The 19,442-nt window shown below is 36.2% G+C and overlaps 2 protein-coding genes across 2 annotated transcripts in view; one reads left to right on the top strand and one right to left on the bottom strand.

Moving 5' to 3' along the window:
* HSPA4L (heat shock protein family A (Hsp70) member 4 like) overlaps positions 1-10,620 on the top strand; it is a 50,874-nt gene extending 40,254 nt beyond the window's left edge. The window contains exons 18-19 of the mRNA XM_081303210.1: positions 1,794-1,955; positions 4,159-10,620. Of these exons, the coding sequence (XP_081159336.1) occupies positions 1,794-1,955; positions 4,159-4,350 (354 nt within the window). The 3' untranslated portion in view covers positions 4,351-10,620. The remainder of the gene's footprint in view (positions 1-1,793; positions 1,956-4,158) is intronic.
* A 2,310-nt stretch (positions 10,621-12,930) lies between these two features.
* On the bottom strand, positions 12,931-19,399 carry LOC308655124 (uncharacterized protein). The gene is made up of 3 exons (XM_081304967.1): positions 19,244-19,399; positions 15,897-16,218; positions 12,931-14,192 (listed from the first exon to the last, which is right to left on the bottom strand). The coding sequence occupies exons 2-3, from the start codon at positions 16,170-16,172 to the stop codon at positions 14,148-14,150; spliced, it is 321 nt and encodes a 106-aa protein (XP_081161093.1). The 5' UTR covers positions 16,173-16,218; positions 19,244-19,399; the 3' UTR covers positions 12,931-14,147.
* Positions 19,400-19,442: the final 43 nt, after the last annotated feature.

Genomic DNA, 19,442 nt, shown 5'->3' with positions numbered 1-19,442 from the left:
TATTCTGTTTTAGAAGAGATCAATGAGGTTTGTAAAACAGAAATTGCAATCCAGGTAGCCTAAAAGTAAAAGCCATACGCTACTTGTGAATAAGTCTGCAAATAACTTTCCGTATTTACTTAACATCACAAATAGTGTATAAAGAAGGAAAAGAAAGAAGGAGCAGGCAGACAACAGAAAATGCCAAGATTTAAATTCTGTAGCTCAGTACTTTCTAGGCTTTGGCTGTCTTCTTGAGTGTGTGGGGACTGTCGGGGTGGTGATTTGTCAGAGAATGGTGGACTTCCAGTGGGACACAACATGGCAGAAGAGAACTGAAAGTGGTGAGGGCTCAAGATATAATAATAACTGGAAGAGAAATGTTCCAGCAAAATGGACTAGTTGCAGCTGAAAAGTCCCAGAGGAGAACATGTTGGAGAAATAGCAGGAAGGCTAGTGTGGCTTAAAACAGTAGGTAGAGAGCTTAAAATAGTAGGTATGGATGCCAGATCATGAAAGTCCTAGCCAGCCCAGAGATGTGAAATTGTTGGAGGTAATCAAGCATATTAGTGACCTGACTTATCTTTTTAGAGGGTTCGGAAGTAGACAAAGTTAAGACTCTGTTCAAGTAATACAAGCAAGAAATGGTGGAAGCTTGTACACAGATAATACAGGGGCAAGAAGTAGTCAGATTTTCACCTTTATTTGGAAACTAGAGCTTATAAGAATTATGATAGATACGATGTAAACATATCAGAAAGAGAAGTAAAAAAATCCTCCAAGGATGTTTATCTGAAATGATGATGTTTCCACTTACTAAGTTGGGGAAAACTGAAAGAGTAGATGAAGATAAAATCGGGAGTTCAAAACAAGAGGTAGGTATTGAAGTTAGACTCCTATTTTAAGAGTTCAAGAACGAGGTTCAGGCTAGAGAAATTTTTGAAGCGTTTAGGTAGAGAGATGAATGAAGATGAACTAGCAAAGGAAACTTAAGTGATCCATGATGTATGAATAAATTCAAGAAAACGTGGCAGCCTGGAAACTGAGTCGGATATAGTGGGTATGTGATTTGTAATCATACAAGCAGAACTTCTTGGAGTCTCAGAAAACCAGTGGCTTTAAAATGGCATCTCTGTCTTCCTATTTGGGTTTATTGAATTCTCTTTCCCTTGGTTTTCTCAGTTCAGTCTGTAATTAATCATATCATCATCTTGCTGTGTGTTATCTTGCCACTTCTGGTTTTGTAGCTACCAGTCTAATCCATGACTTCTTAGATTGTCTCTATTACGTAGCATTCTCCTGTTCAGGAACCTTAGCATCATGATACTGTATGTTCAGCATTTTCTGTCTAGCCTTCTATTTCCCTGTCACCTAATGTCTCCTATTCTCTAACAAACTCCATTCCATTATAGTGCTTTCTTTTTTGTTGAATATTCTCTACTAATCATTCTTTTCTAAATCTGACTTCTTCAGAAAACTTCTTTTTAAATTCACACTGGTTTTATTTCTTCTAATCATTTTAGCTTTGTTACATTTGTATGTGGCTTCTTCACATGAATATTTATTAGATGTGCAATCAATAAGAATCTAAATTTTAAAAAAAAATTTATCTTTTAGTTGTAGTTGGGCACAATACCTTTATTTATTTTTATGTGGTGCTAAGCATCGAACCCAGGGCCTCACACGCACTAGGTGAGCGCTCTACCACTGAGCCACAACCCATGCCCTAGGAATCTAAATTTTTAAACAGAAATTATCAATTGACTGGTGCGTACCAGAAAATAAATTAACATTAAGTAAAGCTTGTTTAATAGGATGAAAGATACGATCATTTGGATCCTGCTGAAATGGAAAAAGTTGAAAAGTATATCAGCGATGCCATGATTTGGCTGAACACTAAGATGAATGCACAGAATAAATTAAGTCTCACTCAAGAACCTGTGGTTAAAGTTTCGGAAATTGTTGCAAAGTCTAAGGTAAGAAACATTTTTTTTTTTTTTTTTTAGTTGTTAGACTTTTATTTTATTTCTTTATATGTGGTGCTGAGAAATGAACCCAGTGTATCACACATGCTAAGCAAGTGTTCCACTGCTGAGCCATAGCCCCAGCCTCAAATTCCCTTTTAATGATGAGTTCAAGGACTGAAATTGATGAATAAAATCATACTTCAAGAAATAATTTGTAGCCAGGCATTGTGATGCATGCCTGTCATCCAACAGCTCAGGAGGCTGAGGCTGGAAGTTCTAAAGTTATAAGCCAGCCTCAGCGACTTAGTGAGACACTGTCTCAAAAAAAAAATAAAAGGAGGGTCTGGGGGTTTGGCTCAGTGGTTAAGTGCTCATGGGTTCCATCCTCAGTACCCAAAGAAAAAGATGCAGAAGAACTCAAAAATAAATTTAAGGCTAATCTCTTATTATGTTAAATTTGTTTTAAGTGATTGTAGGTATAGAATATCTGTTCTTTTTATTAATTTGTCACACAGGGCTGGTGTTTAATTCAAGAGTAAAACAGTGAAATAAAGCAGTGTGATGATTTTTGACAGCTGTAAATTCAAACTCAGAGATTCAGCGAGACCTCTGAGTCTTCATTGCAGTATAGGTATCCTGGACCCGGTTTGAAATTTGTGAATTCTGTGGTAAAATCTTGTTTTCAAAAGCTTGATCTGAGATAAGCTAGGCAGATTAAATGTCAAAAGTTATCATGGAGGAGCTGGGGATGTGGCTCAAGCGGTAGCACGCTCGCCTGGCATGCACGGGGCACTGGGTTCGATCCTCAGCACCACATAAAACTAAAATAAAGATGTTGTGTCCACCAAAACTAATATTAAAAAAAAAGTTATCATGGAAAACTTTATTAAAAAAAATCAGCATCAAATAGAAAAATTAGTAAAAGGCTTTTGTTGCATTAGCAATTGAGAAAAGAATAAACAAAAACATATGAAATAGAATTCATCCTTACAATTAACCTAAAAATTCCAAATCTTTTATTTATATTTATATATATATATTTGTGTGTGTGTGTGGTGGTGGTAGTGGTGGTGGTGGTGCCTGGGATTGAACCCAGGGCCTTCTGTGTGGGTGGCAAGCACTTTACCAGCTGAGCTATATCCCCAGCCCCTTGTTGTATTTTTTTTTTTTTTTTTTTTTTAACAATCTTTGCAAGAGTTGTCAAGGATGTAGAGAGATGGATGATTTCCCCTGAGCAGTTAGGTTAAATTTGTTAGAACTTTCCTGGGACACTGTCAGAAAATTTATATAGGAATTTAACCTGTATATAATTTAACATGTCTAGAAACAACAATTCTAGGAACTGCTGCATAAATAAATGGATGCATCTATATAACACTATGTAGCCATTGAACATAATGGTTTAGATACAGAGATGTATCTATTTAGATATAATGTTCAAGATATTGTCAAATAAAGAAGACTTTTTTAGAGTACTATGAGTAGTTTGTTACTAAAACATTCTAAGATTTTACTTTCTTGGTATCTCTGCACCAATCTCTTTGACAGTAGTCTTTTAGATTTTCCAATTTGATTAGGCTTATGTAATAATTTTTTAAAATATGATGCATAAAAAGCAGATAGAAGACACCTTGTATTCATTTAAATAATTAATGTTCAGTTTACTTTTATGGCTTTTTTCTTCACCTATTTCCAAAAAATAGTGTTGTTAGTATGTGTATTTATGTCCATTATTTAAAAGTTATTCCTACCAAAGTAAATAATATTTAAATTATGAAATAAGTTTTAGAAAGGTTAGATACAAAAATATTTTGTGAAGTCTGGTAAGCACATGCCTGTAATTCCAGGGATGTAAGAGGCTGACACAGGAGGTCCGAAAGTTCAAAGCCAGCTTCAGCAACTTAGTGAGGCACCCTGAGCAACTTATTGAAACCCTGTTTCAAAATAAAAAGGGATGGGGATGTAGCTCAGTGGTTAAGTGCCCTTGAGTTCAATCCCTAGTACCAAATTTATATAAAAACCATTTTAGAGTTTGATTGCCACAAACATTCACTAGTCAGAAGGTAAATCATTCATGAAGCTATTGAAATAATGGTATTGTGGCTGAGCTTATAAATTTAGGAATTTGAAATTTTGTGAAATTTTAGAAAAATTATAGAATTTTGAAAGTTAATAGTAACTTAGTATTTTAAATATTTTTTCTCGTCTTTAGGAGCTAGATAATTTCTGTAACCCCATCATTTACAAACCCAAACCAAAAGTAGAAGTGGCTGAAGACAAAACAAAAGCTAATAGTGAACATAACGGACCAATGGATGGACAGAGTGGAACGGAAACTAAACCAGATGCAACAAAAGACAGCACACAGCATACTAAATCATCTGGGGAGATGGAAGTGGACTAAGTCTTAATTTTACCTTCATATAATTCAAATAGCAAATAGTGCAAGTAACCACAGGGTCCATTCATCTTTTACATCTGGCACACAAAACAGATGTTCCATTGTTGTTAACTACTTTGTCATTTGTTTTTTGAAGTAGTTTTGCAGAGTGAGTGCACCTGTCATTTCATTACTGCTTATGTGAAGCTTCAGCTGAATATAGATGTACAAGTCAGTTTTAGCTTTTCTGATGTAGTTTATATCAAACATGCAGAATTGGTATGTAATTGGCAATAGTCTACCTAAACCTCACTTCCTTTATTCAGGAAAGAATACCGTATTGCACTATTGTTGCAGAAGCATAGATTTAACTGCATTGTAATTTTGAAAAGCAAAAGTTGATGTGGTTTAAAGCCACTGAGGGTATGGGCCTTTTTCTAGTTATTGTATTGTTATAATTTAAATATTAAAACAAATAAGAGGTTTCTGAACAAATTAGTCCATCTCATTGGTATACCACAAGAACTCAGTTTTGTTGTCATCACATAAATGAACTAAGTCACATGTGGAAAGAGAAAATGCACAATTTTATGTTAAACTGACACCAGCAGTTTTCTTCTTTAGTTAGTAATGTGCATTGATGTTTTCTTAGAATCTCTTCTTTCACTTGAAACTGTTGATTTACTTGTCCTGAAGATGAGCTGCTGCTGAAATAATGCTAGCTTAAAAGAGAAGCCTTTTTGATGAAATTACATTATGGGGAAAATGCTGTTGACCTACTCAGACATGCATCTGTGATGTTGGTACCTCATTTCAGTTTTAATAGTTGTGTTGGTTTCCTTAATTGATTTTGTTCATATCTTAACACAGGGTGGGGAGAAATGGTACAATGCATTGCACAGTATTATCATTGATTTACTGAATGTTACAATATAAACACTATTAAATAAGCAGTAATACTGAAAAGGAGCACTTATACCATAAGACTTAGGAAATAATGGTTGTAATAAACTTAACTGTTACATATCAATAGGCAAAATATATAATGTTACATAGTGTGATATGATGTGATTAAATTATAGTTCCTGCTGTTAAATTAACTTTTGAAACATTGGCTCCAGTTTTGGTGCTTCTTAATTAAATGGGAGAAGGGACAGTAAATTTAGTATCATCACCAGATTTGTTCACATCATTTAATTCTGTCCAGGGTCTTCAAACTGTCTATGGAAAAAGACTGAAGTAATATGTCAACCTACAAGGGAAAGCACAGATAAATGATGGGCCTTTGTGTTCTTAATGCCAGTCAACTAGATTAACTTACATTGATATTTTGAAAGACTAATTTTATTCCAAATCTAAGTTAAATATATCCCAAAATTAATGTTTGTAGTAGTAACAGAAATAGTATTAAGTTAGTAAAAATTGAGAGTATAATATCTTTAGGGATAGTCATTATTTCTCAGAACTAGTTCTCTAAGATAGAGATTTTGTTTCTACAATGTAGTTTCCACAGAAAGAGTACATACAGAGTAGTACATCTTGCAGATTTTTAAATTCTGCCTTTTTGCAGGAAAAGTCCTCTTTTTTGCATTAAGCCATACTGTCTCAATATAGTTTTTAATATCTGCATTTTTCTTTTTAATACTTTTAAAATGAAATGATATCTTAAAGTGACGAAATATATTTTTAAAGCACATATCAGTTGCTTTTCATTTGTATGGAAATATATACATTCATTTCAAAAAAGCATGATTATAAAAGGGGATATATAACAGTACAAAACAAATAATTATTAATGTGTTTTGAGTATGGTTTTGAATAGTGTACATTTCACTCTAATTTAGTCTGAATTGCAGTATGCAATAATCATAAGATTTTTTTCAAACTAAAAATCTCTTTTAGAAGTTATTTTGATGCATAGCAAAACAATGTTATCTCATGTAGTAAGCAAATAAGTATGCAGGGAAATAAAGGTATAGATTACCTTATAGTACAAATTTTTTGTCTTTCAGAAACCAGCTCTTAATATAGGCAAGTTGTACCATGATTATAAAATTGAAGGTGGTTGTAGAAATTATAAACTTTGTGATATTTTTACTTCATTAGTGATAGACTGTTTAATTTATTAAAAAACACCCCAAAAATGCTATTGAGCTATTGGAATAACAGATCCTAGTTTTTAAATTGTAATAAGTGATCTACAAAAAGCAAGAGGAGTGTTGTATATACCAAATAAACATTTTAAAAATAAAAAATAAACACAAGAGAAGCCGGGGCATGGTGGCACATGGCCTGTAATCCCAGCAGCTTGGGAGGTTGAGGCAGGAGGATTGTGACTTCAAAGCCACCCTCAGCAACTTAGACCCTGTCTCTAAACACAATATAAAAATGGGATGGAGATGTGGCTCTATTTAAGTATCCCTGGTTTCAATCCCCAGAACCAAAACCAAAAAACAAACTGATTTTGGGGTGAGGGTAGAGGCCATTTTTAGTATTATGGTTATTTCCTTGATGCCTTTAAAGTGAATTAGAGAGCTCAGTAATCATCGTGACAGGGTCAAGAATTTTATCAAAATGAACACGTTTTAATTTTTGCAAAATCCATATGAAAGGCATTGAATTTAGCTAATTTTGACCCAAAGTAGATAGAACCATCCCTCCATTTTTATAAATTTGAAATGTAATGATAAAATGTTTTAAATAGAATTTGGTAGTCCACAATTAAAGCCTTCCCACTGATTTTACCTATTATAAGGCTGAGGTATAACTCAGTGGTAGAGCACTTCCCTTGCACAAAGCCCTTGACATCTCCAGCACAGCAAAGAAAAAACTTACACAGGGCAGATCTCATTGTGATGTACTTTTCTATTATTGATTTGATTCTGTTTTGCAGTTACTAGCCTATAATTTTGAAATTTTCCTTTGCTTTGGCAGTGCTGGAGATAACCCAGGGCCTCCCATGTGCTAGACACAAGTGTTCACTACTGAGCTACATACCCAGCCCCTTCATAGAAGATTTAGAAGTGATTCTAATTTTTGCAGGGGATTGGAATCCATGGGTGCTATACCACTGAGCTACATCCCTTACTCACAAACTTTGTTGAGTCTGGCTAAAAGTTGCCAAAACTTGTGATCCTCCTGCTTTTGCCTCCTGAGTCACTGGGATTATAGGTGTGAAGCCAGGGCACCCCATTTAGAAGTCATTCTTAAATGATCAGAAAAAAATAGTTTTCTTGGTTTTTAGAGTTTTTGATAAAAAAAGTTCATTTGTATAATAAATGTTATTTTGTGGTTAAGCAAGGCCCCTGGGTTTCAACCCCAGCAATGAAGGAAAGGAAAAGAAAGGGAAATTTTTCCTTTTTTTTTTTTTTAAAGGAAATTTTTGAAGTAGAATTTAGCTTTGTAAAAATGAATGACATAGGTAATTGTTGTGCTATATCAATAATTATTTGAAATCTCGTGGCATTAATTAAAAGTAAGCCACTGAGTTTTCAAGTAAAAAGAGACAGGTTTATAAAGTTTTGTTCTGTTAATAATATTAATAAAGATCAGTTTATTTAGCAAACTAATCTTATTAAATCAGTACATTGCAGAAGATGGACTTTTTGACTAAAAAATACCAAATTAAACATTTCTTTTTTTTTTCTTTTAGTTGTTAGACCTTTATTTTATTTATTTGTATGTGGTGCTGAGAATCGAACCCAGTACTTCACCCATATGAGGCAAGCACTCTTCCACTGAGCCATAACTCCAGCCCCTCTTTGGTTTTTATCAAAGTATGATTTTATCCAAGATTTTGAAATAATTCCCAGGAAGTGTATTGATTTTCTTTTCACTAAAAAGTAAGGTTAATTCAACTCGAAGACCATCACTCTAAATAATAAACGAGAAATCTCACCCATTTAATGATTATTTCTGTTTTAAAATGCCCTAAAATCAATATTCTTTTTATACTGAGTCCTAACAAAATAGTTTTGAATTCATAATACTTCTAATGTCTGTCTGTCTATACATTTCAGATGTATATAAATTAGGGGAATGAAATGTATAGACATTCATTAAATAGAAGAGTACTTGAAATTTTAAGAATGTTAAAAAACTGCTAAAGAAGAAAACCTAAATGTCTATGGAAGTGGTCAATACTGACAGGTGGTTAATAGCTTTTTCATCTTCTGGATTCCTATGAATACTTCCAGCATTATGTTAGAATGAATATTAAAAGAAAAAACAGGATTTGTCAAAACACACTATTAAAAAACTTGGAGCTATCAAAGTAAAGCTAATTAATCATGAAGATTTGATTGAATCTGTAAGGCAGTCAAAGTCCATACCAAAAAAATTAAAATATGATCTTTACTCTGGATTCTGTAACTTACGTCCTGTCCTAAGCCACAGGATGACTATTTAGAAAATCTTTTGATACCTATAAGATCAAATGAAATTCAGCATGTTAGATTAGTCACCTGATATGTAAACTAAGATGTAAATTCTTAATTTTTATTGTTTCCTTGTTTTATTCCCTTGTCCAGTTCTAGACTCAATTTACATATAACAGTTCTGTTTTTCTTAGGTATACTTTTTGTCCTTCTGGATTATCGTTTACATCTTTCATGGCATTTAAAAATTTAGGATTTTATCGAAATTAGCATGTTTCACTGAATAATTTTGATAGTTAATTTTAGTGCTTTTGTTTCCCTGAATAGTCATTTTAAGAATTTTTGGATTCTTAATTTGACAATCCATGTTATAAACTTCTATATATAATGCCTCAAATTTAGCAGTGGTATCTTTCATATTATATAGATTTTTTTCATCTCAAATTTAGTTGCATTTTTCATTTTCATAGTCATAGATGTTTCATATTCTTGCCTTAGCATGTTTTTAAATAGTTCTGGACCAAAGGAAGTCAGTATTGTGAGTGTATTTTAAATAACCAACATTTCTCTCCTTTATAATCCTTGATGTGACAAATGACAAAACAAGTCTGAAATTGAGTAGACACCTTCCATTCTTTGCTGCTTTTATTAAATGCATGTGCTTTTTTTTTTTTTTTTAAGTATTTTGCTTTGTACGATTTGAGTTAAAATGCTCTTAAAATAATATGAACCCATTTAGGATGCAGATGTTAAATGTCATTAGAAACGAAAATAAGAGGGCTGGGGGCATGACTCAGTGAGAGAGTACTTACCTTAAAGGTCCTGGGTTTAAACCTCAGGAAAACAAACAGAAGCTTAACAAAAAGGAAAAGTGTTGTTATATTCCCTGAAGTCAATTTTTTTATGGATTGGTGTCTTGGAAGGACAGTCATATTACAAGTGGCTAACTTTTACTTTTGGTAGAAAGAAGCCACGATTGTTTAATATCACAATATAAACAATTTTCATGAAGTTAATGGTTTAGTATTCAAAACGTGGCATCCAACTCATTTTTTCTTTTCTCCACCCATTATTAAAATGATTTATATACAGAATGATTCTGACTCCAGTCATTACTGTAAGATACTTTAAACAGTTTAGTTTCTATTAGCTAATAATGCCTTTTTAAATGAGAACTCCATCACATTTGATTTAATTTCTGTCTTCTATACAAGCAGAAAATTGTAATCAACTAACACCTCTATAAAAAGTAGTGGAGTTTTACATGTGATAGACCCTTTAACAGATATTCAGACCACAGCAATTCATTGCCATCTCCACCATTATGGTCAAAATTTTTCATTTCTGGTTTTTGCTTAAAAGCCCGATTCTCATCATTGGACACAAATATAATTGTTCTCATGCTGGGTTCATTTCATGTCTTCCAAATATGCAAATCTAAATAGTTTGTCCAGCAGATGTTCATTCAGCAAATGTAGTGCTAACAAAGTAAGCAAAGATTGGTATGCAGCAATTCTTTGTATGAACTTCACATTTTGTCAAATAGAATATTAAAATTGACATGTCTTTAAAGATCAAGATTTACAGTTTGGTGCCATAGCTGTGAATCATACTGAGACCCCAGAAAATTTCCATTGTTAACAGTTTTGTTTTTGTACCATCAGTGCAAGTGTCGAAAATTGGCATGATTGGTTTTTGTGGATACCTGAAAGGATCTTAGTGACCCTTAATGTGTCCACAGGCCATCAATGAAAACCACTGCTGTATAGTAGTAAAAGAGCATGTAATTTATAAGGAAAATGAAATCAAAATGTCAAGAAAAGGTATCTTAACCCGTGGAAAATAAAAAGCATTTCATAAGGTATTCTGAAACTAATTTAAATTATAAATGAATGCACTGAGTATTTTCAACATTGATGAATAGAGGTTTCTAGCTCCCCCACTCCCCATCCCCCATTCACAAGGCTAAGTGATGTGTGCATTGGGCACTGTAAGGTAGGTAAATATGGGGGAACACGGGAAACCAGCCCAGAGATGGACTGGAACCTTATAAAAGATTCTGAGACAGGAGAATGAATTACCCTGGCATCTTACACCCTGACTTCACAGCTGGGGGAGGGGGAATTTCTCCAAGGAAGGGACAAGTAGAGTCCCACCAAACTTGGAGACACTGGCAAATACTAGCTATTTTAACACAACTGGCTCATGCCTGCTTATGTGAGGGACATGCAATCTGTAAAGTAGCTTTGCTTTGAAACAGGATTTCACCTCACCTTCCAGTGTATCCACACTAGCCAGGAACCACTGAAGGAATTACAAGAAAGAATTTCACAGTGTGCAAAAAAGCAAAGTCATAAGGGTAGCTCCCTTACATTAAAAGAGCATTTAACTACAGAAACCCTATATGTCAGGAGGGAGTGAAATAATCCAAATTTTGATAAGGTGCAAAACAACTCAGACCCTGTCTCTAAAATACAAAATGGGGCTGGGGATGTTTCTCAGTGGTCGAGTGCCCCCCCCCCCAAGAAAAGTAGTGGTCATCCACAATTTCCAAACCAGCAAAAACTACCCTTAAGAAACAAATTAAGATTTTTCCAAGAAAACCGGACCAAACTTGAAAAGGGAATCCTAAGTCCAGATTTGAAAGGTAAATACCATTATGATAGCTTATGAAAGTATAAAGCCCATTAAAAGAGCCAATATACAGAACATTCAAAATAACCAGAAGAAAATCATCAAAATGAATAAACCTTAACTTTCAATAATCTTGAATGTAAATTGCTCCAATTAAAGAACAGCTTTTTAAATAGATCAAACAATATGCTTCCTACATGAGGACTGAAAAGGGGAAATGATACTAGCAAATGGACACCTAACCTGAACATGCTTTCACCTGATAGACAAGATAATTATAAATTTGTTTCCTTCAGAGGTTAATATCAATTCATTTCACAGCACCCAGTTTATTACAAACTTTTTCTTTCTAAAACAGACTTAAAGGATGAGATGGGCTCAAATACAATGGTATTTCACTCATCAATAGTCCTGACAAAAAAACAATGCAACATCAAAGTTAAACACTGCTATTCAGCAAATGGACCTACAAGGTACTTGTAGTACATTAAATAGTTCACAGAACTTCCCCTAGGATAGAATATATAATAGGTCATAAAAAGTTTTAAACCTAGCCTTACACTTGCTAAAAAAGGCGCTTTAGTATTTGAAAATATGAAATATTTATCTGATTTGCTTATAATGGAGTAAAACTAGAAATCTTCAACAAAAGAAACTTGGACATTATACAAGTATATGGAGACTACACATACACTTTGGAACCATTTAAAAATGCCTTAAAATTGACCAGGCATTGTGGCACACACCTGTAATTTCAGCAGCTCCAGAGGCTGAAACAAGAGGATTCCAGGTCAAAGCCAGCAAAAGCAAAGCAATAAGCAGCTCAGGAAGACCCTGTCTCTAAATAAAATACAAAATAGGGTGGGGATGTGGCTCAGTGGGCTAGTGAGTTCAATCCCTAGTACTAGAAGAAAATTCCTTAATACCATAGAAAATGCAAATAAACACACCAAAACCTGTAGGATACTGGAAAATAGGAGATATATAGCAATGAGTACCTATATCAAAATAGATTTCAAATAAACAACCTAAGCATGCGTCCCAAATACTTAGAACCAAACCCCAAAGGAAAGACCAAATCAGGAAGTAATAGGCTAAAAATACTTATCAATGAAACTGTCTTAGAAAAGATGAACAAAACTGATACACCTATTAAGCTGCAGTTAAAATAGTACAACACTGGGACAGGCATGAAACAGAACTGAATATAAATTGTGATATTACAATCAGACATGAATAACAATCTAATCATGAGGAAACATCAGGTAAACCCCAATTAGAGAATGCTATATAATTAGCCTTCACAACACACACACATGGATAGATGTTTTAGTTGTAATCATTTCACAATGTGTATAAAATCACACAAAACTGGAGTAATATAAATTTTATTTGTAAATTATAACAATTCTGGAGTGACAAGAGAAACATCTCAATGTTATAAGAAATCCATCCATATTAAAGAGGCTAAAGAGATGGCAACTTTTATGCAATGTGTACTAAACTGTAATAGAGGAAAAACTGCCTAAAACAGACATTATTGGAATGATTGACATCAGAACATGATAATCAGTGTCAAACATCTTTATTTAAAAAAAAAAAAAAATGATCCTTGTTCTTTAGTAATTCACACAGAAATTTTAGAATATTTCATAAATAGTAGGCTTGCAGTAAAGAGAATGTTAAATGGGTCAAAATGTTAAGAATTGATGAATCTGGGCTGGGGCTCTAATACTAAAGCGCCTTTTTTAGCAAGTGTAAGGCACTAGGTTCTATCCTAAAACTAAAGGTATTTTTTTCATCTTCAACTATTTTTTAAAAATTGATGTATCTAGCCAGGCACAATGGAGCATGCCTGTAATCCCAGCAGCTCAGAAAGCTGAGGGAGGAGGATCATGCCAGCCTCATCAACAGGGAGGTACTAAGCAACTCAGTGAGACCCTGTATCTAAATTAAAAAAAAGGGGGGGGGAGATCTGAAAAAGAGACAATTCAGGAATTCTATATAACAACTTTCTTGTAAGATTAAAATTATTTCTAAATATAAAGTTAAAAAAACTTCTGCCAAGTCAATAGCAAAAGCAAGTCTGGGTTCTTGGGAACTCAAAGAGAATTGCTCCAGAATTATAATGCATGGCAGCTGGAGTTACAGTTCAGCCTTGCACATGTGAGCCAAAGGGTTCGATCCTCAGCACCACATAAAAATAAATAAATAAAAACCTTAAAAAAAAAAAAAAAAGAATTATAACAAGGACTGCCAGAAATGAAGGGGGAAAGCTGATCTTTCTCTGAACAGAGATTTTTCTTATAGCTTCTGTATAGACAAACTTGAGTTATTCATTAATGTAGAAGTCAGCTCTCTGCCAGACCCACGCAGCATCAACAAAGAACCTCAAGTAGGGGTGACGGGAGATGGAGAAAAACAGAGACATTCTGAAGTAAAGCTGGGACTAGGTGGGACACTGGGACACTCTGATGGGGACACAGTGACCCAGAACTAGCTTTGCAAGTTTATTATAAAGGGTCTCATAATTAGGAAGTTTAACTAGAGGGACAATGTAAATTGTTCAAGTCTTGTGAGTTACCAAGAGTCTTCTCTGCACACTAAAATGTTACAGAAGTAGAACTATTTCTGCAGTTACCCCACTGTTGCAATGCTAGGAACATCCTGCTGCATCCTTGCCTTTTTGGCAAGGAATGTTTCCCAGACTTGACTTCTGCCAACACCACAGGATCAGCTGACATCAACCAGGGGCTCCTCTGCTCTCCACATCTCCACCTTTCTTATTTTTTAACTGCAATCGATGCATGTCTACTTGGAGGTATTGGAACTGGGATTTGACGAGACTGCATTTGACTGTGAGAAAATACAAAATTAAAAATAAGGAAACAATCCCTATAGGATACCATGTAGTATGTTTTAACATATTCCAAGGATTGAAACCATTTAAGTCATTAACAGTTTTGGTTTTTTTTTGTTTTGTTTTGTTTTGTTTTGCCAAATTGGCAGGAAATAACATAGGAATCTTGCTTTTTTGCCTGACTTGGATCTAATGGTGTAGGTGTAAAAGATATAAACTAACATTTATGATTTCAAATTGCTAATAGATGTATCTTTATTTTTTCTAACCCCACTGGGAATTAACATGTAAAACAGGTATTACATAAATAAATCGATAAGCAACATGGCACTGTAATTGTCCTCTGACCTTAAAACTACGTGATCACCTAAGTTTATTACACTAGGTTTTAAAGCATTTAACTTAGCTTTAAGTTTATTATCAGTATTCTCCTGATCTTACAGGGTTCTTAATGTATTTTGTGTCAAGGATTGACAAAATGAGTTGTTTGGATATCCTGTACCAGAATGTAGGAGGCAGTGATTGTAGAAACAATCGAAATATAATTAAAGTAACAATACCAAAGACTATAAGTCCCATAGCACAGATGACTGAATCAGCTGATTATGAAGTTCTTGATAACTTATAGTCCTGTTATCTTTTGGGGGGGGCAGTGGTGGTGGTAAACCAGGAATTGAACTCAGGGGCACTTGACCACTGAGCCAATCCCCAGCCCAATTTTGCATTTTATTTAGAGACAGGGTCTCTCTGAGTTGCTAAGTGCTTCAGTTTTGCTAAGGCTGGCTTTGAATTTGTGATCTTCCTGCTTCAGCCTCCCAAACCACCAGGCTTAAAGGTGTGCACCACCATGCCCACCTAGCCCTATTATCTTAATACCAGTCATCTGTGATGTTGGTGGAAAGCATAAGAAAGGAAGGCTGGTATAAAACCAAAATACCTTGATTTTTGTTATATTAGTCACACAATTAGTAAGATTACAGTTAGTACTCGTTACAAAATGGTGATCACTGCCCATTTTTGTGATATTAGTATTTCCTGTTAATAATGCATAAAGAGACTGAACACACAACCACAAACCATAAATGAGTTGGCGGTACAATCACTGGTTAGATGTGAAAGCAACTGACTAGTAAAATTAACAAAATCTAAAATAGCAGCTAGATGCCATAAATTCTTCTGAATGCCTCCTGATCTTGAGGTCAGATTTTACTAACAAACCCTCCAGGGGTCATGAGTTCATTATGAGAATATTCCAAATCAAACTTATGTGGACATATGACTTGGACTGCAAATATGTCATACAGAAACTAAATTAGCACAATCTCACCACTGAGGAAAAGTTCCCAGTTCTGAAGTGCTGGAATTTGGGCAATAAGGGAACAGAGGGTGTTGACAGAGTTCTTATTTAGGAAAATCTATTTTGATAATAGTTTGTATATATTTTTTCAAATCCTAAAGGAGGACTGGAAACTGGCAACACAAGTACCACCATAGGATTCCTGGGACATAGGGGCCTCAGCAGTATACCCAGAATAAGAAAATTAAAGTAATAAGAGGGAACAATATGAAAATCAGATTGACAACCCCCCATGGCAGACTAATTTGTAAACACTGGAACAGATCCTCCAGCCCAGGTAGTGGGATTAATTAATGGAGGATCCGGAAAATATGTCCAATAAGTTTCTCGTTACGATACATACCTGACAACTTAGAACAGCCAGCATTGCCATAAACATGGTAGCTGGTGTCTCAGGGACCCCCTGCTTCTCAATCACTCCCTGAGCTTTGCTTGCCAAGTTCTGGATCTGACTCCACGTCGGGGGATTTACGCGTAGTGTGCTTTTTGTTGCTCCTTCCTTTTTCTTGCCTCCTTTGCTTGGCTGAATGTTTAAAGGTAGCTGTTGTGTCGGTACCATTATTGATGGTGTGATCTTCAGTCTTTTGGATTCGGGTTCGTGCTCAGTTTTTGGATCCATGTTGACGACTCCTCTCTCAGATACCCAATCGGCTTCTCAGCACCTTCTGGAAAGATACAGTCATAACCTCTTCCCGTCATTACTGGATCCGGCCCATTCTATTTTCCTGATGGTAAATCTTTCTACCATACCATTCCTGCTGAACAAGCTGAACCAGAGACTTGGTATCTCTCAGCTGCAGTGCAGCCCTTCTCATTACAATTTAAGAAATTCAAAATAAAAAGAGCATGATGCAATTGATTCTGTGGAGATGGATAATACCTATCTCCCCCTTTTTGTTTCTGAAGTTGAATTTCTAACATTCCATTGGCACATTCTACTATTCCTGGTCCTTGAGTATTCTATGGGATTCGTGTCTTATGAATAATATAAGAAACACAAAAGCACTGAAAAGAACTGGCATAAGCTGGACCATTATCAGTTTCAAATTCCTGAGGTTTGCCCATGACTGCAAAATCAGCCAATAACTAATGACCGTTACCACTTTCTCCTATTTGTGCTGTAGCAAAAATAATAGGTGTCAACAGACACATGTACCTACTGTTGTCTTCCACACTCTTGTACATGCAGAACTTCCATCTGTCAAATTTGATTTGGCTTAAGGCCCCCAGCATTTATCCCAGTTAATAAGACTGGGGGGTGAATAATACATTGAGGGTATTGTTTAGCTGTGGTCCCAGCCCAGTGCTCCCTAGTGAGGTGAAATTCTTTGTGCAAACTATAACATTGTTTCCTTCTACAAAAGGTCCTGCAAGACCAAATGAGCTCAACTATGTCCAATTAAAAAAAAAAAAAAAAAAAAAAAGCTAACAACATTGTTGCATGGAGTTTTGTAAAGATTTAAAAAGCTAAAATAATACCTCAGAGATAATATGCCCAATAGTGGCTGTTTCAATTACCTGAGTTGGCCCCTCTGCATAAGGACTGTCACTGTAAATATTTATAGATTCTGATGAAAAGGGCTGTAAGGCAAAAATTTTAATCTGGCCTCCCTGAGCTGGACCCATCAGTAGAAACCATTAGAGCCTGAGAAATTGGTTTAGTGCAAACAATTTTAGGGAAAACAAAAGTTGTTACAGAAATTTTATCAAAGTGTAATAGCTATCAATTTGGCCAGAAAAATTAGCAAGTGTAATCCGTCAACTTGCAGGATTTTGTCAAAGCCAATCTTGTTGTGCAGTAGTAAAACGAACTACAATAAGGGAATGCTCTAGCCCTAAGAGTTGCTGTACTCATTGAATTTTTGAAATTAACTGAGCAACTAATCATGAAAATGGCATTAAGGATTTAGGAGAATGTAGCAGGTGAAGCCATTTTATAAATTTTGTTTCCTGCCAAAGAATTCCTGTAGGGATATGAGTAGCAGGAAAAGTCAGTACTTGAATAGATCTATTTAGATTGACCATAGTAAGCTGGGCTGCTTGAAGAGCAGAGTCTTCGTGAGTCAGTGCAGTTTTAGCTTCTGAAGTCGGTTGTTGAGGAGACAGAGGTGGATCTCCTTTGAGGATAGTGAACTACTAACTGATGTAGTTAACTTTAAAGAGGGATGTAATCAATGTCACTCAGAAATTTTTGGAAGTCATTAAGAGTACATGAGGTGTCTATTCTAATTTGAAGTTATCCAGAGGCTTCTTTGAGGGCTGGGGAGTTGGTAGAGTGCCTGCCTCACATGCACAAGGCCTTGGGTTCAATCCCCAACACCACCAAAAAAAAAAGGTTTCTTTGTGCACTAAAAAGTTTCAAAACTAGAAACATTTTTGTAGCTATCCTACTGTTTAATTTTAATTTCAAAAACTCAGTATCAAGTGTGAGGAATACCCTGCTGCACCCAGGAAACCCACTGTCCTGGAATGTCCCTGTTAGCATCAGAGCTGAGGGTCAAGATTATTAATCTTTGCCTTTTTGGCGAAGAATGTTTCATGGGATTGGCTTTTGATGATCCCACAGGATCAGTGGAGACCCGGGGCTCATCCACTCTCCACAGCTTTCAATTTAGAAATAGAAATTTGTGCATTTATTTTAGAACCTTCCTGAAAAAAACCACAATTGTCTTATCTGCAAACAATGCATCAACCCTACCCTGGAGAGGTTTCTTTTAAATATTCCACAATAAACTATTATGATAGAATTCTTCAAGCAAGCACCAGTTGCCAACTATTTCCTCTCAAATAGAGACAAAATGGAAGGCATGCTGAGAGGTAAGGCACTGGCAGCTTTTGAGACAAGGGTTACTTCAGCCCCTAAGAAAAAAATCCACTACTTCTGATCCTCTGCATCTGACTTAACCCTGTCATGACAATTAGGCAAAAGAACAGAAGCTGCTGGGCCTGGTGGCACACACCTGTAATCCCAGCAGCTGGGAAGACTGAGGCAGGAAGATTTCAAGTTCAACACCAGCCCCAATAACTCAACAAGGTCCTAGGCAACTTAGTGAGACCCTGTCTCAAAATAAAAAAGGGCTGGACATGTGGCTCGGTAGTCACGCATCTCCAGATTCAATCCCTGGTCCTCCCCAGAATTCCAGAACGCAGGCCTGACCAACCTCCCTGAGAACGCAGTCCATTTTCCCATTTGACTTAACCCGTGTTCAGCCCAGCACCGCTGGTATACTCAGTGCACGGAGGACGACGACCTCTGTTCTCTGCCTTCAACTTGGATTTCTTCAGTACACTTCAGTGCAACTGGAATCTGCGTTCCCGGGCCTAGGTCACTCCTGTCTGGCTCGGAATAAACTACCGTGTGGTTTCCCCGAACACAAAAGTCGTGTCCTCCCCTCGAATGCCTTTTCTCAAGTACCATGCTCATTAACCTGCTATGAGAAACTTCTGCCGTCAGCCGGGGAGGTCTAAGAGATTTTCCTTAATCAAGGTGATGATTTTTTTCCTGTGCTTTTTCCGTGGAGTGTACACCTGAGATTTTAAAATGGTTTCTGTTGTTTTTGTTTCGTTTTAAGGTGCTGGCCTCGCACGTGCAGGGAGACTTCTCCATGAACCACACGCGCGCCCTCGCGGCAGTTTGGAGCCCTCCCTGGACGCGGCAGTACCCTTCCAGAGGTGAAGCTGCGGACTTACCAGCAGTAAACCTCGCGTCTCTCAGGCCTGCCGCTCTACGGGTCTCACTTGGGTTCTCCACAGGCTGGACGGCAGCGCACTCCACAGCCAGTCGCGACAGCCTGCGCTTCCGGCGCTCCGCTCTGGTACCGGAAGCTGCGGCGAGCGCGAAGGAGAGCCTGTCGCGCACGCGTGAGGGAAATGCCTGTCGCGCACGCGC

The sequence above is a fragment of the Spermophilus citellus genome (assembly GCF_964194105.1).
Source record: "Spermophilus citellus genome assembly, chromosome: 8".
Lineage (NCBI taxonomy): Eukaryota > Metazoa > Chordata > Mammalia > Rodentia > Sciuridae > Spermophilus > Spermophilus citellus.
The sequence above is the reverse complement of the archived record's forward strand: the minus strand, read 5'-3'. Positions and strand labels throughout refer to the sequence as shown.